At 41.0% G+C, this 25,236-nt stretch overlaps 2 protein-coding genes across 4 annotated transcripts in view; both read right to left on the bottom strand.

Moving 5' to 3' along the window:
* Positions 1 to 17,038, bottom strand: part of atf7a (activating transcription factor 7a) — an 18,176-nt gene extending 1,138 nt beyond the window's left edge. The window contains exons 1-12 of one of the 2 annotated variants that reach the window (XM_054608938.1): positions 16,993 to 17,038; positions 11,502 to 11,573; positions 7,547 to 7,643; positions 7,204 to 7,316; positions 6,677 to 6,838; positions 6,434 to 6,582; positions 5,257 to 5,350; positions 5,031 to 5,150; positions 3,146 to 3,295; positions 2,668 to 2,856; positions 2,103 to 2,208; positions 1 to 1,904 (exon numbers count right to left, since the gene is read on the bottom strand). The exon at positions 1 to 1,904 is cut by the window's left edge and continues 1,138 nt beyond it. In XM_054608938.1, the coding sequence (XP_054464913.1) occupies positions 1,672 to 1,904; positions 2,103 to 2,208; positions 2,668 to 2,856; positions 3,146 to 3,295; positions 5,031 to 5,150; positions 5,257 to 5,350; positions 6,434 to 6,582; positions 6,677 to 6,838; positions 7,204 to 7,316; positions 7,547 to 7,643; positions 11,502 to 11,549 (1,461 nt within the window). In that variant the 5' untranslated portion in view covers positions 11,550 to 11,573; positions 16,993 to 17,038 and the 3' untranslated portion in view covers positions 1 to 1,671. Of the gene's footprint in view, positions 1,905 to 2,102; positions 2,209 to 2,667; positions 2,857 to 3,145; positions 3,296 to 5,030; positions 5,151 to 5,256; positions 5,351 to 6,433; positions 6,583 to 6,676; positions 6,839 to 7,203; positions 7,317 to 7,546; positions 7,644 to 11,501; positions 11,601 to 16,992 lie in introns of those variants that run through there. The other variant, XM_054608937.1, reaches the window with a different exon arrangement.
* Positions 17,039 to 19,594: 2,556 nt separating this feature from the next.
* On the bottom strand, positions 19,595 to 24,466 carry asb8 (ankyrin repeat and SOCS box containing 8). Of its 2 annotated transcripts, none has more exons than XM_054609175.1 (5): positions 24,315 to 24,466; positions 24,038 to 24,187; positions 22,993 to 23,169; positions 22,796 to 22,900; positions 19,595 to 21,569 (listed from the first exon to the last, which is right to left on the bottom strand). In XM_054609175.1, exons 3-5 carry the CDS (start codon positions 23,119 to 23,121, stop codon positions 20,934 to 20,936), a joined length of 870 nt encoding a protein of 289 aa, XP_054465150.1. In that variant the 5' UTR covers positions 23,122 to 23,169; positions 24,038 to 24,187; positions 24,315 to 24,466; the 3' UTR covers positions 19,595 to 20,933. The 2 variants fall into 2 exon arrangements, with proteins under 2 accessions (XP_054465150.1, XP_054465149.1); XM_054609174.1 differs by having other exon boundaries at positions 24,050 to 24,187.
* Between the last annotated feature and the right edge of the window lie 770 nt (positions 24,467 to 25,236).

Genomic DNA, 25,236 nt, shown 5'->3' with positions numbered 1-25,236 from the left:
ACAGGCAAGTATTGGATGGTATTATGTCACTGAAAAGAAACTAATGGTTTAATTAACCATTCATTTTAAAGGCTTGGAGGAATCTTCAATGGTTAAAACACTTTTTCCTTATTGACTTGAGTTTTTAATTTGATGAAACTGACAAGTTCATACACATAAGGTTTTCTGAGGCTCCACTGTTTTTCACATAGAGCAACCTTTTGTTTTTTGGGATTATCGGAGGCACAAATGTGGTTTTAAGGCAAAATCATCAGACATTGTATGTGAGACTGAGTGTAAGTGCAAGTAACAAGCAGGGATTAATTGTTGATTTTGTCACTATGACCTCTGAGTCACAAAATAACAGTAAGGCTATTTACTTCGCCTCCAGAACAGGTACAAGGTGGTCTTTGGTGATTCGGATATCTGATTTGTGGTCAGTATGGCTTAGTTTAGGTTTGGTAAAGAGCAGGGTGACTGGGTTCATCGCACTTCCAACGAGCAGCAAGGATGTGCAACCATCCTGAGAAGTGTGAAAATAACAGTTACAGTAAGTCCAGGGCCCACACAGAGAAACACACAGTCACTAGAACCGTTTCATATAAAATGGAAAAGGCATCCACTTACAAACCAATAAACAGCAAAACTGTCTGTTTTATGGGGAAAGTAAGGAGGAGGGGAGAGGTTAAATTCCCTTCAGATCAGAAAAAAAAAGTTGCTTAAACCAATTAATCTTAGATAATACAATGTCAATCCAACAGATTTTGGTTCTGGTTCTGTGGACTTATCTGGGACAATGTGCCAATTAATAACAAAAAATGTATATAGCTGCACATGGCTGTATCAAGAACATAACACCCTAATAGAAAAAGTCACATGCTAACAATCCAGCTATTAACGTATCAGTTCAGGAGTAGGCAAACTGCTATGTTCTGATGTACATAAATATATACGCACAGAGCTTATCACACACACAGTTTATTCATTTTATCATGAAGGGGGGTAATTGAGGTAAGGTTTTTGGGTCCATGTTGAGATTACCTTGTGGTGGAACCGTTTACAAAAGGTTTGAGTGACTATTTTTAGAGCCGAGTCACTGACGTCTAGACAACTACTGCATCTTTGGAGCCACGGATGTATAGGGACCTATGCTGTGACGGCATGTGTGGGTGTGTGCATGGCTAACAAGTCGAGGAGCACAAGGCACAATTCCCTGCTGAAAACGGTGTAAAGCCCTGTGTGTCGTTTGCTATCTGATTTGATCGAGAATGTTTATGCAACACGTGTCCACATGGGAAGTGGATGGCGGCATTCACTCAGAGCGATGCAGTCCTACAGTCCAGTGAAGAGTCGATTTGACTGAGGGTGAGGAGAGATGAGCGGAGAGGCACAGAGGGGGAAACGAGGATGGGAGGTTGGAGTCCAGCCCCTGTAGTCTATGGCAAAGTGAACAGGAAGCTCTCTCAAAAGTCTAAGTCCATTCCCAGAAGGCTGCTGCTGAGCTCCAGGCCACAGCTTGATGGCTCCAGAGGAGGGTCAGAGAGAGCAGAGGAGCACAGCGGAGGGCGAAAGGGGAAGATGAGAAATTTGGACTTCTATGTTGGTAGAAGTTAGGAGGAGGGGTGTCCGCTGCTCTTTTTTATCCCTGGGTGATGATTGTGAGCCAAGTCTGGGCCGGGGTGGCATCGCTCATCATCTGGCAGCAGATTGAGACTGTGCAGCCATGATAATGTGAGAGGGTCCACTCTCAGACCTCTGCTGCTGGCCCATTCCGGCCAGCACTGACATAGCCATAGCCTCAGCTGCTGCCCTTGAGCTCAGGCCGTTGTGCCCTGCAGAGGGGCTGTGTGCCAGAGAGCTGTGCTGGATCACCGGGGCAGGGGAGCCTGTGAGCTCTGAGGAGTCTTTCATGCTCTCTTCTGCAGCTACAGGGAAAAGAAGATGACACAAGTACAGATTTATACTTAAGACTTACTGAATAGAAACCTGTAGACATTATCTTTGTTATCTAACAGTATCCCCAGTGCACGGTTTAAGAATTCTGTCCTGAGTAATTATGACATTTATCATAGAGATAAGAGGCTACCCTAGGGGTAATATGGCATAAGTTTGAAAAGGTTCACCTAAGTAGGCAGACTTCTTCTGTAGGTTGGTCACAGGACAGTCCTTGTGGGCTAGCAGCAGCTGCTTCAAATGTGCCACTTCGTTCCGCAACAGAGACACTTCATTCTAAAAGGATCAGAAAATACGAAGTTACAAAATTTTGGAATAATTCAAAGAAAATTCATATCGTAGTTAGACTTACAGGACACCCAAAAGAAAAAATCTTCCCTAACACTGGGTCATATTATTCAAAACAGACAGACCTTGCAGACTTCTTTCCCTGATGGATTTTTAATATTGTTCAGCGCTAAAGGGGTAAAGAGTCTAGTTTCAATCGCTCAGTGTAAAAAATAACCTGCAACCACCGGATAACACAGATATGTTAAACAAGTTGTCATAAGTCCGGTAGTTTAAAATCCTGTAAATTCAACCATTTCTAATATATCCCCATTCTACCTAAAACTGATGGTAAACACCTCACAAACTTCCACGACAAGAAAGCCTGTCAACTGTGCACAGTGAGTGTGACTCTGCACAAACTAACACAGGCCTCCCACAGGCCACATTTCATCCCCGCCCACTCACCGACAGCGAGACGTTCATGTTGCAGAGCTCCTCAGCCTTCTTCTCCAGAGAGTTGACCCACAGTTTGCGTTTCTGTCTGCAGCGCGATGCAGCGGCCCGATTCCTCTCGAGGAACCGCTGCCGTCGTTCATCTGGGTCATCTTCTGCCGTCCGCCGCCGCCGCCCACCTGTAGGCTGCGCTGGAGATACCTGGAGGGAGAACAGGGTCAGGGTGAGAAGGAAACAGAGAGACAGGGGAGGGGAGCGGAAGAAAGACAAGAAAAGGGAAGTTTGAGTCATAGTTTCATTATTTTAGTTAGAAAACTTATAGTCATCCAATTACAAGAAGTACAGCCCAATTTCCTTTAACTAAAACAGATGATATGCAAAAGATCAATCTTAGTAACTTTTGGTGGACTTTCCAAATTTAAGTAACATTGTTCTTGGACCTGAAAGTCACATTACAGTCAGGTCCTCGACTTTAGACAACACGCTGTACCTGAGGTTGTGCAGGTGATGGAGCATCTGGATGTTGGACCAGCAGCTGGCTCTGCTCTGCCCTCTGTGGTATCATTGGGCTGCCGCCCATGGACATGATCCCCATGCTGTATCCTGACGGGCTCTGCTGGGACAGAGCAGCCTTCAGACGCTACAGGAAAAAAATGGTTTTAGCAGAATTAGTAACCAGAATTAATAACAAGCACACTAGAATACACAGCCCAAGTATTAACTGTGTAATGTAAGTATAAAAATGGCTTTAACTCTGCAGAAAAGATCGAAGCACCGAAAAAGGCAAAGAAAGCAAGAACTCAAAAGGTCAGATTCAAAAGCAATAGCACAATTTTGTGTGTTTTTATGTTATTATTTAAACAACCCTGCAGCATCATTGCAAACCCAATCCAACTAGACCGTAATAAATTGTCTCTATATTAACCCATTTACTCATTTATAGAATTAGCAACAATAACGTGGAATAAACATTAGTAACTAATCTTCAAAACAACCTAAAGTTAGTTGTTGATAACACCAGATGCACTTTGAGACGAAAGCTGATTAATATCTAGTGACAAGTGTTTGTGCTGTTTTATTCAACTGTTAAGTTACACATTTGAAATGCAATACAACTGTTTTCTGCCAGATCTCAGCTGTTTTAATAACATTATTAAATAAGCACCAGGTTTTACTGCCCTTTGCCTAAAGAAATACCTGACTTCTCTTGGAGCATGAATGTAAAAAGGTCTGTAATTCTGCAGATTAGTGTCTCGTGCTGACCTGACAGTGTCACACAGTTCAATCTTATTTTTCAAGTTTTCAAGTTTAACTCTGGAGGCTTTATAGCTGATGTGAGCCAACTAAAGTTATATGTTCCTGGAACAATTTTGAGATGATGTTGCTTTGTGATATGGTGGTTTCCCAGCTGGGAGTAAGGATCTTAAAATAACTGATTATGGCAGCAAAGGGGTTCAACTGGTCAACAGCCTGCTTAACGTTACTGTAAATGTAACTGGTTATGAAACAGTCTCAAATTAGTACTGTTCAGTCCAGATGAATGAATGAATAAGTAGACGAAACCATCAGCGAGAAGATTGTCTATTTCTGAAGAATCTGGTTTCCCTTTTTTTATTACAAATACAGACTACCGCCACCTGCTGGTATGGAGGAGTTATTTCTTCTGACGCTTGCGCAGACAAAGCCCTCAGGAAGAGCGGCAGGCTTTAAGGCAAATATAACATAGTGGCCAAACTGTGGAATTACAATATCAGGTGTCACGTGATGCCATTGGGCCCAAACATTTTTTTCCCCATAGACTAAAATTTGGATAGAGACATCTGTTAATCAGCCCATAATACTTTTTTGGGGTAAATCAATTCCTCAGGACGATCACTTGAATAGCCCTTTTTAAATCATTAGGTCCCAAAAGTTGTTAAAAGCACTTAAAGCCGAATCCAGAGTTATTTTCATTCCTTCGGTCATGTGAGGCCGAGGCTGGGAGGTTAAAGTTAAAGGAAACGCTAGTTCCCATGGATGAGGAGTCTCCACGGAAGATCTACTTAAAAGTCCATCACTGATCCAGTTCTCTTTATACATCCATGGTGCAGAACATACATGCCAATTGGCCGTTGGCTGCGGTCTTTGCGGTGTGTTCAAGTGCTACTTTTTGGCCAATACACAGGCCACGTGAGGCGACCCAACAGTCAGCCTTGGTCGCCACTAGTTCTTTGATGTTGGCTTGGTATGTCTTAAGGGTTTAATAAAACAAGTAACTGCAGTAAAAAGTCATATGATGAACAAACTAAGTCAGTGCAGAGGGAAGCTGGAGGGTGAAGGTGGAGACAAAAAGAACAGATAAAGAAATAAAAATAGAGAGCTAATCTAGTGCTGACCATCTTGGCCTCTGAGTGGATGCTGTAGCCAGAAGGGGAGTTAGAGCCGCTGCTGCTGCCTCCCAGAGGAGGACCGGGGATTCCAGGAATGTTGGGCACCATGCTCATGGTTCGGGCCAGCTGGAGACCAGATAAGATGCACAAATACACATGAATTCACAACTTGAACCAACTTCTAAGTTATAAAATTGAAACTCAACAAATTTAGACTGCTGGTCTTCCTTACATTAATGACAGAGGGGATCTGTACTGGACCAGGGAGCACAGGCACTGCCTGACCAGAGGGAAGCATCATCATGGGGTAGTGGCTGGTTGGCGAACTAGGCAGGCAGACAGGAACAGAAAGTGTGGTAATGTTTATATAAATAATCAGCAATTTTATACTACAAAGTCTTTGTAACAAAGCAACTATCGACTTCTGACAAAATCTGCATTAACATAAATAAATACTCTTACAAGCTGTGAATACAATGACAGCTCAAATCCACAGAAGTGTGTTTTGAATTGTGTATCCAATTTCACTCACGTTTCTTTTTTAGATACAACAAATGTCTGATTAATGATGAGGAAATGTAGAAAAGTGTGCAGCCACAAAGAACATAATGGCATTTTGGGTTTGAAGGGTTCCCTCACTACATAGTAGAGGTTCAACACAGGGTTGTAACCAGCAGATAGAGAGTATGAGAAGTGTGGACTACACTTGTGTATGTGTTTGTGGTATATTTTTCCAAGTCTATGTGGAGTGTAATAGGTTCTATTAAAGATGTTTAATTGCATTTGTCTGAGATTAGCACAGCATTAGACATTTCAAAGGATAATACACCAACTGTTATCAGCATATTTGAATTCAAGATCCAACTTCAGATTTATCACTCGGCAAGATACCTTTTGGAATAACATAAATATAAGATGTCAGACCCTTTGTAGTGTACAAGTATTTACGAAGCTAATGCTTTTCAAACAGCGATTCTGGTGGAATATATGGAAAGCCTGCAAAGCTGTGTCTAATCTGAAAATATATAAATAAATAATGGTTGGTTTATTACATTTTAAAGGTAATTGCAAAAAATCTGAAAAGTTATCTTGGTCAAATAAATCATCAACTGTTTTAATGCCATTATTAACCAACATTTTTTCAATATTCCATTTGCAATAGGGTGAGAAATGTCGGGGTTATCCCACAGAGGAGATTTCTGAAGTAATGAGGTATTTAAACCAATGACAGTGTGGGCTTCTTGCCAGGCAGCGAAGGAGTTTAAATGATGGCTGATAATTAAGAGAGCTTTTTTTAGGATAAGGAAGATACAGCTTTAATGGAACGTTCAAAATAAGAGCTTTAAAGCTACCTAAGGCAAATCAGGTTTAAAGTGTTCATCAGAAGACAGAAGAAGGACTTTACTCACCCCAGAGTTCGATTGGAAGGCGGTGTCTGTGTGATGACAGAGGTGGGTGACGGCATGGTGGGCTGAAGGGCATCGAAGCCCAAGTGTAGTTGGAGGGAACCTGGACGCACAATAGTCGGGGTGGGGGCTGAACTTCTGGGTGGTGTGTCCTGGGAGAAAAGCAGTGAGGTGAGTACGCCCTTTAAGGATCCACCCTCTTCTCTATACACTCGTGTAATACCCTCTCCTCCCATTTTGACCTACCTTTCCTTTAACCAGAGGCTCGTAGTAGTCCGAATCTCCAGAATAAGAATCAGGGCTGCTCGGAGGCGAGGAGTCGACCTCTACAGGTTCCTCTTTTTTCACCTTCACGTCTGATGCTGTCTGCATGCTCATGTCCACAGCCACAGAGTTGGGAGCATGGAGCTGAGGAGGACAGAGAAAGTGAGAGAGAAGAATGTTAGATCACACGACAAAGATTTTTGACTACATTCCATTAAAAAAAGGTAGGCTTGTATTTAGCACACAAACCAAACAACCACATAATCATTTGACACTATTTTAGTTACGATTATAATGATAAATGCACAAAGCAGGAATTTCTGAAAGCAATAATTTTTCACTTTAACACTTGAGGTAAGAAAGAAGGAAGTAAAAAGTGATTTTCATTATGTTGGAGTCTTGTAGAAAATTCCATTGGTTTCTGTTAATAACAATACATAAAGGCATAAACACATAATCGGACACAGATGTAAACATTGGCAAAATCATAAACTCCAAGACTTTCTTACAGAGTTCTTTGCTCTCTTTTCATCGTCGTCTTGATCGAAGGAGCTGGCCAGCTCATTGAACAGACCGACCTCATCGCAGTTCTTTAGGAAGCGGGTGGGAGTAGGTGTCTGGTCTGGCAAAAGGGAACCAACAGAGATAACTACACACAGTAATGTTTTCACACTCAGCAATAAATATAGAAACCCATGTCATAAATGTGTCATTGGAGCTGCTTTTTCTTGAGATTGTGCTAATGGTGTTATTATGTTATTGATAAACTGACTTCATGTGAGTGCATGGAGGGGATATTTAACAAAGAGGAAGAATAATGCTGTGCTTTTTTGTTCAGAAGGGAAACAGTACCTGCAATAATTACAGAGTCGGTCCTGGCTGGTCCAAATTTCAGTGTCATCTCATGCTTGTGTTTGTGTACAGCCAAGTGGTCCTCATTGGTAAACCTCTGGAACACGTGAACAAGAAGAAAAGAGTAAAGATAAGTACATAATATGAAGTAGCCTACGGGTAATTGTCTACTTCTTCTGGTGACTCGAGGAAATAGACTATATAGCATTAACCCAGATATCATATTGCATAATTGCAACAAACACCGACAGATAATCTCTTAGTGTTGTAGCCCAACACATGCAGCCAACACTGCATACACTATGTGACAAACCATAAAGCGCACTGTCTCGTTGGTGTACAGTTCCTTATGTCTAAAATCCCTTAATGGGCCCATTATAGCTGCAGGACATGGGCTCAAATATCTTTACACAAACTAGATTTATCTAGACAAGAAAAAGGGCTTGTATTAGAAATACATTTATTTAACAGAATTCAAATTTAGGGCAATGGTTGAAAATGTCTACAAATTGATGAGGTCTGAAGAACACTGGCATGGCAAAAACTGCAAAAGCAAATGAGCTGACATATCACAACCGATGCTACAGATGCAAGTGTAAGGTGTTTTTACAGAGGAGAACACATAGTTGTCAAACTGGTCAGTTTGAAAAAAATCTGTGAAGCTTGACGTTAGCCTATCTTCTATTTCCTATCAAAATATCCACAGTGGAAGCAGCAGGAGGTCTGGCACTTTGGCAAATCAGACCTTCAACAGCTTCAACAGTCATCGTCTGAGATTCGGCAATGCTTCTTTGGAGAAGTGGCGACGGGAATCAGTCAGAGACGTAGGAGGAATAATCTTGGCTCGTGTACCAGCCTATTCACCATTCGCTGGAACCTATTTTGGGAGTTGCGTTGCAGTTGCGAGTTCATAAGTGAGAGAGTGAAGTGGAAACACAGTCAAGTGTCAGGGGGCTTATTTTTAGCCCTGCCAGGCAGAATCACCAATACAACTACATGTCTCATTTGTCTCTTTCCTATGAACAAGGCGCCTGGATCTTGCAGAGGAAACTATCTCCAACTAATCTCGCTGTATGAGATACTGGCAGGGATTTCCCCTCCCAACAAAGTTGACGCTGTGCATCATGTTATAAAATGTGGGGCTGTTGTTATTGTTGTTGTTGTTTACTTGGTTAAAGGAAAACCCTGAGCAAAGCCAGGAGTCAATCATCCGTGTTCTATTATGGGCATGATTCAGACTTTCCTGGTAGACAACTGTTGCTTGTAAAGGGCAAAAGTAAAATAGCATTTGGACATAAGGCGCTTGTTCCTTAATGTACACAAATAAATATCATCAAAGGTGATAAAAATAAATGCAGCACGCGCCTCAGCTTCATAATAAATTGTATAATGAAACTTAAGCTGGTATAATATGTAAGACTGGATATTGAACCTCAATACTATTTTGGTACAAACCAAACGCCTGGTCATTTTGTAGTCATTTGCTGTTTCTCTGATCAGTTCCTGATATAAATACAATTTTTCCAATTTTAGACTGTTTTTCATTCAAGTCAATTTCTCGTTGGACTGCTTGTGTCTAAACAAAATTAAAAAATGCACTTATCAAAATATTTACATTACCCTTGGATCAAAATGCAAGTTGGTCCAGGGCTTAATACTGCAACCTTAGCAAGTTTAAATTTCACAATGTTGCGTTTATGTGAGTGCATAATGACCATTATCAGTGGTGCCTCCGCCTCACGTATAGCGCTTCAACGTAATTCAAGCCAAGTCGATTAAATCTTTATGGAGCTCAGAAGTTTTCTAATGACTCTTTTTATATGGAGCAGGTGTAGACCATACTCTTTAATATACAAAGTCCCAACATTCAACCATGAACCCCTGTAACACAACAAGGCTTTATGTTGAAGGCCATCTGCCTTGACCCGTTGGGTTGAGAGAGAGAGGCACGAGCTCCGGTAAGCAAACAAAAAAAAAGTACCACTTTCAACCACAATGGCTAAAGCAGAACCTGTGGTTGTGGTACGAGGGGGAAACTATGCTGCGTAGTGTCGGCAAAGGTCATTGATTAATACCATATTGTACCAAAAAGGGAGACAGCCAAATCATGTGCTAGTCTATCAACTGAGGAAGTTAGTTGCTACCAGTGAAAAAGATGTTCTGGAGCTCTGGCGTGTGTTGTAAAATGGATTGCTTGTTGGATTAGTCCCACTGCTGTTGTCAACCCTGATTTCAGCTGCAATATGCAGCTTTTTCCAGCAAGCCAAAGTCTGCGACTAACGTCAGCTCACAAACATAGTGGTGCTTCAGCCGCCTCCCAAAAGGGAGGTAAAAGAGAGTGAATATTAGATTCACATTTGTCACATGGACAAAAACAAAAAATGAATAATAATGTTACTCTATGTAAACAGGCAACTGTTTGACAACAAGACCACCATGACATTTATGCCACAGCCAGGGACCAGGGGGTCTCATTTATAACCATTGCAAACGCACAAAACGGGGCCTGAAAGAAGCGTTAGCCACTGTCGACGCAAACGTTGTTATCTATAAAAACAAACTTGGGAGAATTTGCACGCCTGTACGTAAACTCTGACCCATGCGTACGAACATTTTGGAGGCACGGGAAATTGCCGACGCAGACGGTGAGGTGGTGAATTGAAGCCAGACTGTAAAAATGACATGTGAGAGGCATCATAATATGTATAATGACGCCTCTCACACATTTAATTTCACTACATATTTAACGTTACTTTGCACTTATAGATCATAAACAGTCAAACCAGCAGTGTTCTTTGTGCTTGTACTAGTGGGCTAAAAGTATTCCATAAGCAGCGATCAATATAAACCAACGCAAACCTCAAATCAATACAACACTCGTGAAAGACACAAGAACTGCAAAAAAGAGGGTCAATATTTTTTCAATAATCTTCCAATACTGTGCATACTTCACCAAGTACGATCTTAATATAGTTTTTGTGCATAAAATTGTTGCGCTGTTTTATAAATGAGTCATCAACGTCGCATTGCCTTGAAAAGCTTCTATGTGACGAACTAAATTAACCATGATATCTACAAATTAAATATGCAGAGCATTTACATCACATACACATGTCGACGGAGTTTTAAATGTTTGGGGAATGGGTCCCTAGGTGTCCATAATGTTCTGAGATGAAAACAACCAAACAAATCATACTTTATTCATGCATGTTTAACTGCTTTACAGGCTTGTTGTTCAAACCGCAAATCCCATGAACAACGCTTTTCTGATTGCTTCTGATCACGGAGTTGAAGACGGCTTATGAATCACAAATTTCTCTCAACCACATAAAACACTTTCTTCCTCCAAACCCCAGGAGAGATAATCCATCACCAGCTCTATATCACACCCAACTGAACAGACAGACAGCTAATTCAGCACAATATGAGACACGGTGTTTTTCTTTGTTGAATAATCATGAGTCCTAGAACACTTAGTTTTTTAATTTGCTGTGATATAAGGCCAGGCTCCGACAATGCACCACGTTACTGGCATGTGAGAGCACTATTGGCTCTCAGCTGAGTCACTGCCATGGCTCAAACCTGTGTCTGCAGGCGCTAGAAGTCAACGGTGACAGGTTGAAACAATAACTGTGCTCTGATTACTCACCGGAGCTTCCAGTGAGTCATTGTTGAAGGAGACAGCATTGTCTCACAAGACAGCATGCTAGCTATTTCAAGTGTTTTGAGCGTTTTTAAGTTCTCTTATTGTATACGTGAAGTTTTATTCAATGCAAATCAAGGGACTTTTCAAGTGTCTTCTCTTTTCCTTTAAATTATTTTAGGAGTATAACACATTCAATTATGATTAGTTACAATCAACTGCTGGAGAGTACTCATGCAAGGGCAAATATATCAAACACCACCACACGCATGCACACACCTGGAAGCCAGGACGAGGAAGGAGAAGACTTACCTGTCCACAGCCAGGAGCATGGCACACAAAAGGTCGGTCGTCCCCCATTTTTGCAAAGAGCTTGCAATGTAACTGTGGGAGAGGAGAAGAGGAGAACATTGCTGCTGGGTTTTATTTGATTCGTCAAGTGGCAAATCCTGAAAATAACAAAACAGGGATGCTGTGGCTTGTAGTCTTTAGTCTGAGCAGGAAGCTGAACGCTATTTAAAAATAACCCTGGCAAAGAGGAAAACATGCACAGAGGCAGCGAGACGAAATTTCCCTGGTGATACTTCCTTCACACTGGGGGGTTTCTGGTTGGCGAATGAGAAGCTGCTCACACGAGAGAACGGCAGCTAACATTTACACAAAGACCCCTCCCTCTCCTTCTGTCTCCTTTTCCCTCACTTCCAATCCCTCCTTCTCCCATCACCACTCCCTCTCCTCACCTCTCTAGCACCTCCCAACCTTTTACCTCCTTGCACCCCTCGTTCAATCTCTCTGTGATTCAGCTGTTTCTTTCTGGTTCTGTCTTCTCCATCCACTTTCTGTGAACTCTCACATGAATCAACATCACAAATATATTGAAATAGACACATTAAAAATGACCTGACAGTGTATCTCACGCAATCCAAGAGTTTACTGTTTTGGGATGCAAGTAACTGATGGAGACTAAACAATATTAGTAAGTATTATTAACAGAGAGAGGCATTTGTGTTTAGTCCAGACAAACTTTAAACTATTGCCATTACTTACTTTTACTTAACTTTGAATTATATAATGAGTTTTGTCATTTTATAAATATCATATTGATGTATCGCTAACATCTACCTTTGCTACCTGGTTGCCACGATGAATTACAATGGAAATTAAATATTTCATATGAATTACAAATAATAGTGCATAATAACTCTGCTGCTATATTAGGGCTGAACAGTATGATTTAAAATCTTTACCACAATAACTTGACAAATTTAACTCAATTTAATTATGATTATTTTCAATTGCATCCCCTACATTAGACGCTTCCCTTCTGGTTCGTCCGGATTCATTACAGTATGATCAGTTTCAGTTTCAGATTCTGGACTTTGGGCTAACTTTGTGACTGGTTGTTGCAGCTATTCACATTTAAGTATATAAAAATTCACTAAATGTTTTCATTGGAAACCGCATTGGGAGTTCATTTTAGTAGGTACAATATTCATTACATCAGTAATTCAATAAATTACATCAATTTTCCAGACCTATGCTGTAAAAACTAAACATGAATGATTTCAGTGGGGTGCTAATACATCATCAATATTTGTTAGCACTGTATAACAGATGCACAGAGGGTTAGCATTGTTGGGCATGTGAATGCACTTCTAAAGCTTTCCACAGGACTAGATGTTTGGTTCTCCTCCTGTTGTGCCTGAAACTGAAGTGGCATAAACTAAAGCTGTTGGAGGCTTACTGCTTCTATCAGCTGTTTCCACAGAGGAGAATAACTCCACACACACACCTCCCTCACAAGCCCCAACTCCACCAAACAACACTGAACAACCCGCCATGTGAAGACAAACTGTGAAGTTTAGAAAACTCACTCGGTCGTTGAATTTAACTCAGGGAATTGGAGGTGGTGATGGCGATGGACAAGGGACATTAATGTTTTAGCACACTCAATTGGCCCAAAGTGACTTCTGTTACACAACGCTTTACTACCAAAAGTGAAGCAACTACCAACATGCATTGCACCTTTATATGTATACATGTAGAAACCCTTCAATAAACAAAAGCCACTGACTACTGCAATACTCATTCAAGTTTCTCTAAACATATTCATGAGCTGATGAGCAGGATGTTGTTTTAGCTTTATAATTTAATAGTAACCCCTTAAAGATTTACGTCTTCTTTTTGATACACTTCCTAAACCTGAACTTTCACTCTGATGATATGACAGCAGCTGGACTTCTGTGTTGTTTTGACTTGTTTGTAAGCTTGTTAAATAGTGTTCATTTAATCTGCCAATGCATTATGCAATTTCATGTGTACAGCTATTCCACAAACTGGAAAGCAACATCAGTTAAACATGTTTAGTATTGTAATAAACTGAGTTAAAGACCACATTAACCTCTGTTGTACCTACTACATAGTACTACTACTATGGCTTGTGCATGTAGCCTCACATTATTGAGTGGGACAGATTATTCATTATGTTGGCGAGGCATAAATGTCTGAAAGTTTTCCCAGTGTTGAAGTCAGTATATTTTCCTCCTTCCTCCCTCTGTTTCTCCCTTTGCCGAGGACAGCTGCCCCTGAGCCAACACATGATTACTGAAGCCTTGCGCTGGAATACAACGCTCTCCCATGACGCCGAACCAGTAACAGGCCTAGCCGTTGTGTCTCTCAGTTCTACGTCTTCATGGAGGGAAGGGGTATGCATCAGGTTTGCAAGCAAAAGCCCCGTCCCTCTCTGTGCAGATCAGATGGCCGATAAAGAAGAGCAGTCTGAATTCTTCCAGACCTCCCATGCTCTGGAGAAAGACAACAGGTTGGTGCAAGGGCCCTCACAAAGTGCTCCGAACCCACTGAGTCTATTTGGGCAGAGACGTGTCTGCAAACGAGATACTCCGTCTAGCTCGTTATACCGAGGGTGTGGACCGTGTGGGGAAATGGACACATCTGGCGTGAGGAGTGGGAACAGATTTCAGAGTTTACATCTTACTAACGACATGCTAGACATTAACTTGGCTGGCTGGCATTCAACATGAAAAGTGGGAATCGATTTTGTAGGAAGTCCACCATATATTTCAGGTGACGGGTGGAAAAATAACATTGGTTTCCTGGAATTAAATCTTTAAAAGAATGTACATTACATTACATTACATTACAGTCATTTAGCAGATGCTTTTATCCAAAGCGACTTACAGGAAGTGTATTCAACATAGGTATTCAAGAGAACTACTAGTCACCAGAAGTCATAAGTGCATCTCCTTTCTTAAACAAGCATCTTAAAGCATAAACCAGAGCAAAAGTATAGTGCAGAGGCAAATTACTACGAAAACAATAATTGCAACAGACTAATACGAATACAATAAGTGCTACAAACTACTACGAATAGGATAAGTGCAGTAAACGAATACGAATTCGATAAGTGCAGCGAACTGATACGACTGATGTAGCACTATCTGTTATCCTCAGCTAAATTCACGTAAATACAGAATGAAATTTCAATGGTAATTTACTACTATTTACTATGAGTGTCAGAAGTGTTTTAAGGAAAATAAACTCTGACAGTAATTAATGAGTTGACAGTATAAAGTTTTACTACTCTCAGTAAAGCTCATCTTCATGCAGTCTTCAACTCTGTGAGAGACAATAAATCAGTCTGCTAGTTTTATTAGTGATGCACATCATCTATATTCCTTACAGACATGGATATCAAGTTCACCTATTTTGCCTCCTTTCATCCAAGGTGAAAGGAGGCATATTGCCCTAATTCCTGTCCCTCTCATTGAGCTGCTGCCAAAGTCCCGCCGTTAACTTGGATTTCTCCGACTCAGCAGGTGTAGGGGAATGAGTCGCAGCTATAATCAGCCACAGCCATCCAGTGTTTGATGCAGACTGCTAGGAAACTGACTAAACAAACCGTATTAATAGCTCGCACTGCAGCCATGACTCTGGAATCTGAGGCTTGAATTGCCAGAGGGTAGGGGAGACCCCACAAAAAGAAAAAAAGTGAAGGAGGGGGAGGTAGAGTGAATGGTGAAAAAGCGAAAGCCAATCAGTGATTGATCAATTGAAAGATCATGGATGTATGCTGGCTCACGTGTGAGGTCCTGTAAATGTGGGCTGTGAAATTCAGTGACGGGAGAGATCTTGTCTGTAGCTGGATGTGTGCAACAGCCAACATGTATTTATGTAAGCAAAGTGAACCGGAGATTTGGTAAATGGGACAAATGAAATTCTATATCCTTGTCTGCAGAACTATCAAGGTCTTGAAGCTAAATCCATGACGAGCAAGCAGACAATGCAGGACAATACATGATGGACCCGGCCACAGCTGTTTTTGAAAATGAAAACCAAAACAGTGTGCTGAAATTATTCCTGGTCTGCAACTTTTATAAACATTTGCCGAGAAGTTTTGGCACTCATTCAAAAGAAAAAGAGCAGGTCACTTGATGTTTGGTGTCTCAGCCTGCACAGCCTCTGGTGTGGACATTCATTTAACTAAATCCTTTATGTTTAATATTCCATAACATATTAAATCTAATACCTAATCAACGGACCCACAATAAAATGGACACACTTCAAATCACTGGCATCTTAGCCAAAGGCACAAGTGACATAAATGCATACATGCTCAACATATATTTTCGAACATTAAATCTATTCACCATCATCATTCATATGTGTAATAAAGTGATCATGTTTAAGTTGCAGCAAAGAACATTTCTTTTGCATAAAAATGCCAACTTGTATAATTACTCAGAGTGGTTCAAAATGCTTGGTTGGACCAAACAGGCTGCAGTTTTCTCTGGTGTAACTCTATGTGATGGAACGAGGTACAGCTCTGCCAAATAGCATGACCTACATTCCTAATGAAGGTGTTGACATGCATAGGGATGCGGATCCTGGGGCGTTCAACAGCTCAAATTGCAATACTATGGATATCATTATTACTTAAGACTTTGGCTTCTTTACTGGCTCTTTTTGCCCAGACACAGATTATCATCACAGAATATTTCTACCGCCAAAAAACAGACACATGTTTTTTCGTGTGGTTTTTAGCCATGAAAAAAAAAGAGTGGGCGATGTCAAACAGAAAAATCCCAAAAGAAGTTCTGAAAACTTTAGTTCCTTCTTCCATGCAACGCCGACTGGCCTGAAAAAAAAGTTTGTCTTTTTCAGCCTTCATTGCAGTCTGGCGACATACTGCCACACTTAGCCCCGCCCCTTCCCGTAACAAGACCGCCCCCTCTGCTCAGCGATTGGCTCAGAGCGCGTCAGTCAGCGCTATCGAACGTATGCGACGCTCAGGAGCCTGTCAATAACATTGGATAGCTCAATCTGATTGGTCAGAACCGCGAAATCAACTTTTGGTATCCACGAAAAACTAATGGCTAGCTGCCGTGGCTAACGTTAACAACAGGCCAGACGCACGCTCAAAATGTGTAATAACGGCGCTACTACCGGGTTCAACGATGACAACGACCACACATCACCGCTACTTCAGTCACATCCGCGGGGAAGTGGTGTAACGATGTGTTAGAGGCGAGCACAGCCACATGTACAGAAACAGAAAAGGCTAGCGGGTAAGTTAAGTTAGCGGACTGACACTTGAGTGCAAAGCGAGACAGCGGGTCCGAATGAAGCGCTGGAGCTGCCGCAACAGTTTGACAATTCAATATGCGCGTACTTTTGGCAAAAACAAACACTGAAACTGGAGCGCCAAAAGCTATTTTGTCATAGTTTAGTATAGTGGACATGTCTATGGGGGTTTTATAGGGTAATAAAGTGTTTACAAACTCACCCTTGCGCCCCTCTCTGCGGCTCCCCTCTCCTCTCCTCTCTCTTGGAATTTGACACTCCCCTCGACGTCAAGTCATCGCGAGACTTCATCTCAGTTCTCGTCGCCATATGTTAAGAAATGGATCCGAACGTTGAGAGAAGAAGCTTCTGATGTCCTGACGAGGCTCGCGGAGATTAGACTTCATTTACACGTGAACACGAGGAAACGTGACATCTGGCAATGTGCACGCTGGATTAAAATAAACAAGTTGTGTTCTGAACATGTTAGACTTGTCTTAACCGACCCTATCAACATTTATAAGCTTATTAAAAAACTATCAAGGCGCCATATTTGGTAGCAGCCATCAATACTAAGTATGTTATGTAAACAAGTCACGGAACTCAATAAGTCAAACAAAAAATCATAAAATGAACAAACTAAACACACATTTTACATTCACACAATGTTTATACTGTTATAAAGTTTTCTACAAAACTATGAAAAACTTCAGTGCTAAGGCACTCATACACATAATAAGTAGAAAATTATTTTAGTGTTGAAGACTGAACTAAAGTAACTAAAAATTCCACTATAAAATACAAAATAAAAAATGCTATATGTCGTTTTACATGAATTATGCTATATTACAATTATTGAAATAGTGGTAATCATTGTTTTGCATAATGCCCTTTCGTAAACTTTAATAAAGTAGAATCATTTAATTTAAGACTGTGAAAAAAGGTAATTAATCAGTATATTTGCCTCTATGATTAAAGTATCCCCCCTGATAGTAAGCAGATGAGTGCATATAAGAACATCCATCCATCCATCCATTTTCCGTAACCTGCTTATCCAGTTAAGGGTCGCAGGGGTGCTGGAGCCTATCTCAGCTGTCAATGGGTGAAGGCAGGGTTCACCCTGGACAGGTCGCCAGTCTGTCGCAGGGCAGACATATAGAGACAAACAACCATTCACACTCACATCCACACCTACGGGCAATTTAGAGTCTTCAATGCACCTAAGCTGCATGTCTTTGGACTGTGGGAGGAAGCCGGAGAACCCGGAGAGAACCCACGCTGACACAGGGAGAACATGCAAACTCCTTATATAAGAACATGTGGTCCATAATTAAGATATTGTAAATTGATAATTAACTTTTTCCTATGAATCTTATTTGAAGTTTAGGTTGCTATTGGGGGAGTTTTTCCTTTTCCAGATAAAGGGTCTTAGGAGGATGTCATGTGCTGTACAGACTGTAAGTGTTCCTGCACACGGAGAAGGACTATTGTTACGATGTAGTTACTTTGTAAAAAATTCAGTTAAAATTTATTTTGGTTTCTCTTCTTTATAAATCTTTTTTTCGATTACTGTTATAATGTGTCACAACTCACATGATAAAAGTATTTGAAACTTTTCTGTGCACATATGGACATTGAAAATGGGGGGGGGTCTTTTTCTCTCTTACTGTGGTTTCCTTCCTGATATTCTCACCTTATTCTTTCTGCCTGGAAGTGGAAGTCCTTATTGTTGCAGAAAAAGGCTGCATGGTGTACAAGCCTTAAACAATAGGCCAAAATATAAATAATAACATATGCTGCAATGGTTGAACCTGAGATTGTTCAAAATCAGCTCTTGTATGTTTGAAAAAATGCAAAACGAATTAAAGACAAGGCATCTGATGTAATCTACAGCAAGTGTTACGTAGCGTTACATCTTTTTCCCCACTTTGCAAATCACACTAAACATCTCACCCAGAGGCGGTTTTAGAAGAAAATATAATATATATATAGTATAAGGCAAGAGAGACCCCCAGTGGATGACTTCAGAACTGAATGTGCCAAGGCTCACTACTGTATTAATGTAAAAATAGACCAGCTACTTCTTGACCATCTAATTGTTTTTGCAAAGTCACCAAAGTTTTAAAAAACAAATACAGTTATAAAAATGTCAAAATAAATCTAGATTCCTCTTGAGCTGTCAATCACTGACCTTGTTGATCATAAGGGCCCAAGAAGTTGAAATATTTTAGAAACAGCTCCAATAGTCCTTACTGTAAATGTTTTATGTGGTTTCTCATATTCCAGTTCCTCTGGCCCTCACATGGGAATGACTGTGATAAATAAGTGTAGTCAAGCTGTCATTATACTGTACAGGCATTAAGTGATCACAGCTGTATTCCATCCTTATCACTTACAAGGAGTCGCAATATGACACATAACCTTTTTCTTCACTATGTCAATACTCATGCAGTCGTTATTGTTTAACCTAGCAGATAAAGTTGGATATTACTTGTACATTCTTAATATGGGTATATTTTCAGTGACTTACTTATTGGGACACTTGAATATAAAGGAGCCATTGTTCATTTGTACAGTAACACTTGGGCTTTTCCTGCTTTGTCCAGCTGTAGTCAAAATGTCTGCTGTGAAAAAGCCCTATGCAAATAAAACCTCAACCTGATTAGGGACAATAATATGCAAATGAAAGAGCAGTGTTTCAATAGGGTTTCATAGCCTAATAGAGCAGAGCTTTTGAAGCAGTGTTTGTTTAATGTATTACAGCTGTCCGTCTAAACAACTTCATGAGTTTAATTATTCTGTGAAGAACAATGGAGAGAAGAAAATGGAATATAAAGGCATTTACTTTCATTGACAAAGAAAAAAGCACTTTTGCAGGTGTACACAAGACGTTATCTTAGAGGTTCATTTTTACAGCGGCAGAGGAAGAAAACAAAACCAAGCACAGAAATGGTCGGATTTCAGACGGATGCCATAACAAACGTCAACACATTTCGCAAGCTTATTCAGTAAATCTTTCAAAGGACAAAAACTTAGTTATCATGCCATTTCATGTCTCTACATTTCATTTTTAAGTACTTTTTAAACATATGCAGCAAAATTTTAGACCTGGGAGCACCTTTGAAAACCTAAACTTTTAAAAGTTAAGACTGAAAAAAAGAACATTACATTCTTCCTTGGCAATGGCGTCCTTCATTAAAATAAAGCCAAAATAAATGGTAAATCACATATATGTTGACATAACTTTTATCAACACTGGACAATTTTCAGAGGGCTAGATGGAGGCAAGATTAGTGTGTCTGGCACATTTTGTGAAACCAAAAATAATATTCTGCAAAATTTCGTTGCTTCTACAAAACAAATAAAACTATTCTCGTCTGGCACAATCTTTTCTGTTCTGGTTAAAGTGTATTTTTTTCCTTTTCTTTTTCCCCTAGTACTACAAAAATGTTTGCAATGAGAGTTCACTGAGACGTCATTGAGAGAAAGATGGCCGCTCCAACGATCATATACACGACAGCCGTATCATTAGACATTAGCCCCCATTATACATTTAAATCTAATCTTACAATGAGGATAGACAAATTTTACAACTAAACTCTACATTTAAGATTTTCCTAATGCTCTGTGACAAACCATAATAACATTATATTTGAGCATTAAAATGTATCATACTTAATACTTATTGTACATTTTGCATACAAAAAATAATAATAATAAGCCTACTTAAAATGCAAAAGTCTCACTGGCTCTTTGTGAACAGCTGGATGATTGGACACAAGCTTCATGTAGGTCAATTCCTAAGATGAAGCCCAACAACCCTGATGTTATAGTTTCTTTTTCGTACTGCATGCAGTGGGCTGAGAAAAGACTTTAACAGGCCAGACCAGAGCTACCAAACGGTGCACACTTTTTAGTGTTTTTTACGAAACAATATGAACATGGACTGGAAATGATAAAATAATAAAAAAAGACTTGGAGATGTATAAACATCTCTCATGAGGCATAAATCGATACTCATTTGCAAGGTTTGATAAATGAGGGCCACTGTCAGACAACATCCTATTAAATAATGGAGACACTTCCTTGCCAATAAATGATGTGTGATGAGCTGTCCACTTATCAGCCAGTGAGGTCTGAAAGCTCCCCGATGGTTTCATCGCCTCAGTCTCTCAACAGTAAATAGTCTTTGATCGTCTCTGGTAAAGGAAGCTCTTTTACTGCAGTCGGGAGGAACCGGACTCCAAGACTCTGACGAACGGCACAGCGTGCCAGAGAGCGAAGCGTGGGAGCCTGAGCCACCATGTTGGTCAGCCTCGCCAGCAGCTGGGGATCCTTACTCAGCTCCCTGGGAAAGGTACCATCAGCCCGACGGATCTCAAACCGCCCTGCTGCGCGGCACAGAAGCTCCAAGCACTCCTCCTCCTGTTCAGTACCCAGGCCCCGGGCCAACAGGGCAACCAGTCGGGAGATAGGGGTCTGGCCCTTCAGGTTGGTCACATGGACCTGGGCTCCGTAGTCTAATAGAACTTTGACACTCTCCAGGTTGCCCTTCATTGCTGCCCAGCTCAAAGGCGTGTCATTGTTGTAGTCCCTGGCATTGGGACAGGCCCCGCTCTCCAGCAGGGCCCTCACACACTCTGGGTTATCTTTGAAGGCGGCCCAGTGAAGTGGAGTGTCCTTGTTGCCGTCCAGGGCGTTTGGCTGGGCCCCATACTCCAACAGCAGCTCCACGCAGCTCTCATCCTTCTCCGCTGCATAATGCAGTGCTGTTCGGTTATATCCATCCAAAGCATTCACCTGATAAGGAAATTTAAAGAAAAGAGCAATGTCATGCTAAGGAGTTAACAGAACTTTGGGCCATATTTTAATCGTGCAAACACTGTGACCAGCACAAAATGTTATGGCTTAGGAGCGTAGACTGGGCACTTGATGTTTTGGTTAAAGTATGTGCAGCGGCACACTGTGCAAAGGGCTGGCTGCAGTGGAATATAGTTCAGAGGGTGTGGTAGTTGGGCACCAAAATAACACAGAAGGGCAAAGAGAATTCCAAGGTTAAGATAATATCAACCTCTTGTAGCCCTGCTTGCAGCAACAGAAAAACAGAGCCCTACAATAGAAGTTTGGTTCAGCCAAAGTACTGCTTTTTACAAAATAGTCCCAATGAAAACTGTTGACAGTGAATATCTGAAGCGTTTCTGAAGAGACATGTTGCTGTTTGTTTTTGCCTTCGTTGGACAGTCGGTGGGGAAGAGGCAGCCTGGAAACACGGAAAGATAGAAGGGTACAACATGCCACAAAAAGTACCAAAAGATGTGGCATACACTCGAACTAACCATTTACGTACCAGGGCACTCTGCTGTTACATGCTTAAAATTAATATTTCAATCAATTAGCTTCACAAACAAAACCTCCTGTGGGTTCATGTGGAGGCAGGAATGTCAAAAATAGACATCTCTATGCCTGGATAAATCTAACAAAATGTAACGTAAGGCCCAACTACAGGTAAATAAGAAAATGTTTTTTGGGTCATTTGGAATATTAAGTGTTATAAAATGCAATTTTCCACTGCGCCTTGTTTCAGTTCATAACAGCTCAGTTTAAAACTCGTAAACATTTTGTGTGTTTGTGTGCTGATTGGAAACATCCAACACTATAGAGTTGGGTGTCAAACTGCAACCTTTTATTGTCAAAAACAATTAAATTTAAGATATCTCATTACGTCAGTTCCATGTTTGTTTACTGTTAGCGTTCTGTTTTTGAGTTATACATCAATGCATTTTAGCAACCCACTATTCAATTTCAAATGTCAAAGCATTCTTGAAACACCAACGGGGAAGAGTTTTAGAAACTGCTCCTGCTCAGACCTCTTTCATGTTCCATGCGAAGGATTACCTATCATATGCAAGGCTGAACTTTTTTTCAGGGTTGACTTTCATTTCATACAGTGGCTGTCTAGAAGATAGTAAATTAATCCAAAAGTCAGTAGTATGCTATGCAGAATGCAGAAGTCATCTGTGTCATACCTCTGCGCCCTTCTCCAACAGCAGCTCCACACAGTCAGCATCAGCAACCATACAGGCACAGTGCAGGGGCTTAAGTGTGCCATGCATCCGGTTCACATCAGCTCCCTTAGGGCACACGGGAGGCAAATGGTGTCAATATAACAAATGATACCAAAAGATATTGTTTATTTGAAGTTGGACAAGGAGATTAGGCCTACCTTACGAATGAGATCCTCCACATTGTCGTGTGGGAATGAGCGAATGGCTGCGATGGTGCGGATGAGCCGCTCAGACAAGGAGTATTTACTTTGAATGCTTTGCATGATGTACCACATAGTAGAGCTCATGTGTAACTGAGGACCATGGCACCCAGGCCGGGGTGACACAAGGGCACACTAGAACACATTGTTCAAGAAGTTGGGGTTAAAAGTCGTAAGACACAATCAAGATCACTGGGCCTCAGTAAAAAAAAATTTTAAAATTCACTTTTACTATTTTTCTTTTTTTTTGGCCAATGACTTGGAGATATCTGTGTCAAAGTGTTTTGTTTAATTCTGTCAAAAACATGTACATACTGTAGAAACCTCTTTAATTTCATGTAAAACGACATTGGCAGTAAACAATACGTTTTATGTTATACAAGTGGGTCCCGTTATATTTGGGAGTTTTTTTTATTAATACAACCTTTTAAAAAAGCCATAAAGTCAAATTGCCACCGATTGTGATTTCGAGTAACTTGTTTTTTTAAAGTTTATAATGTCATGCATGATGACAATCACGGAGGATTCCTTCTAAACATAAATAAGGTTTAGAAGGAATCCTTCGGCCGTCCTCAGAGCAGCAGAGGCGTTCAATGGCTCCTCCGTCCTCAAGTGACGCTTCACACGTAAACACACGACCGTCACTGTCCGCTAACGTTAGCTCACTTGACAAGAAAAGGCTTTGCAAGGAAATGTCACCAAAAACAACAGTGATGCACGTTTTACACCAGGTTGTATATCTAAAAAAAAACCCACAGATTTCTTCTATTTTGCAAATCGCAGGAGCCTCATGAAGCTGTCTGCTGGTCCAGAGTTTAAACAAACAAACCCTCCGCCACACCGTCACCGGCAGCACAGCCGCGCTAGCTAGCAAGCTAATGCTAACGTTAGCGTCGAGATGCTACGAGCGATAGAAGAACGCGCGTGACATTCTCTGCAAATACTCTTAAACCAGCGTTCCACTCGTGAACGCAGCAACCGTCGACACGTGACCGCTGCTCACCAGACGACGTACCGTGTTCGGTCCTCGGTCCTCAGTCCGGAGGTCTGACAGGTGACCGAAGAGACCGCTCGCTGCTCGGGTCGACCTGAACACAAAGCGTCAGCTCGCGGCCACGGCCACGCCCTCTGCCTCGCGCATGTAACCTGTTCTCTACACAATAAAATGATATATATATATTGTGATTAGCCAATAGTCACAGATACTACCTAATGTGCTTCACTATATGTACAACACACGACATCATCTGTGCATAGAAACACGAACACAGTCGACTAACTTTGAGATAACTTCACATAAGTTGATGTTCTCTCTGAAGGCCAGCTTTAACGATGTCTGACAGCAAGGCAAGTCCACCAGGAGGACTTCCTGTCCCTAAATAGGCATGAAGGTCTGTACAGCAGCAGTCGTCCACTGGCATACCGTGAATGTCTCCGGTTCATGACCATGTTAAGGTTCAGTCCAACAAGTGGCTTTTTAAAGATGGAAGGCGTATAGGTCAGCCTGTCTCTGGTGAACAACCAGACCAACAGGCCACATTTATCATTCAGTTAACCTTAAGTCTAGTTTTAAATTTCGGTTGGGACTGTGGACACAAAATGTCAGATATGCAATTCAGAGATATGACATTTACACATTATAGCACAGAGAAAAGCAGCCAATTGCTCCCTTTTAAAGGAGCATCATTTTGGCACAATTGAATGTTTTTGTACTTTCAAAAATTACTCTTTTCAGAACTTGGTTATCAATTTTCTGTCAATTGACTAATCAATTTATTGTTTAAGCACTATTTTACCAACATTCAGGATCGTGACCTTCATTATGTATCTGCATCCTTAATTTGACAAGGTAGGTATGAGCCAGAGGGTTTGAAGAATTAGAGCTGATCAAATTGGAGCTTAACTGTTAGTTGATTAATGGATTTGTCAGCCTTGGTTGTCAGCTCTTTTTGTAAATTGTTGAAGCAAGACTAATCATTTTCTGCCCCCAGCCTCTATGGTGTCAGGCTTTGCTGCTATTCATTGTCTCATGTGAGAATGCAAAGCTACATTTTGCTTTATTTAATCCATTGTTGACTTCATGACCTTTACCTCACTTTTCTGCAGGATTCCTGTAGGTCTCACTGGCATAGTTTTCTTGAAAAACATAAGCATGCATGCAGGCATATTGTAAGATACAGTTCTTAATCGCATTTGACACTG

This window comes from Anoplopoma fimbria, chromosome 12 (genome assembly GCF_027596085.1).
Source record: "Anoplopoma fimbria isolate UVic2021 breed Golden Eagle Sablefish chromosome 12, Afim_UVic_2022, whole genome shotgun sequence".
Taxonomy (NCBI): Eukaryota; Metazoa; Chordata; class Actinopteri; order Perciformes; family Anoplopomatidae; genus Anoplopoma; species Anoplopoma fimbria.
This window is presented reverse-complemented; position numbering and strand designations above follow the sequence as displayed.

What these genes read in the sequence shown, in the direction of transcription:
- asb8 (XM_054609175.1), bottom strand. Translation starts at nt 23,121, where the DNA reads ATGAGCTCTACTATGTGGTACATCATGCAAAGCATTCAAAGTAAATAC. An exon ending in TGGAGGATCTCATTCGTAAG is followed by an intron (nt 22,901 to 22,992) that starts GTAGGCCTAATC and finishes GTGTGCCCTAAG; the next exon opens with GGAGCTGATGTGAACCGGAT. An exon ending in TGTTGGAGAAGGGCGCAGAG is followed by an intron (nt 21,570 to 22,795) that starts GTATGACACAGA and finishes TTTCCTTATCAG; the next exon opens with GTGAATGCTTTGGATGGATA.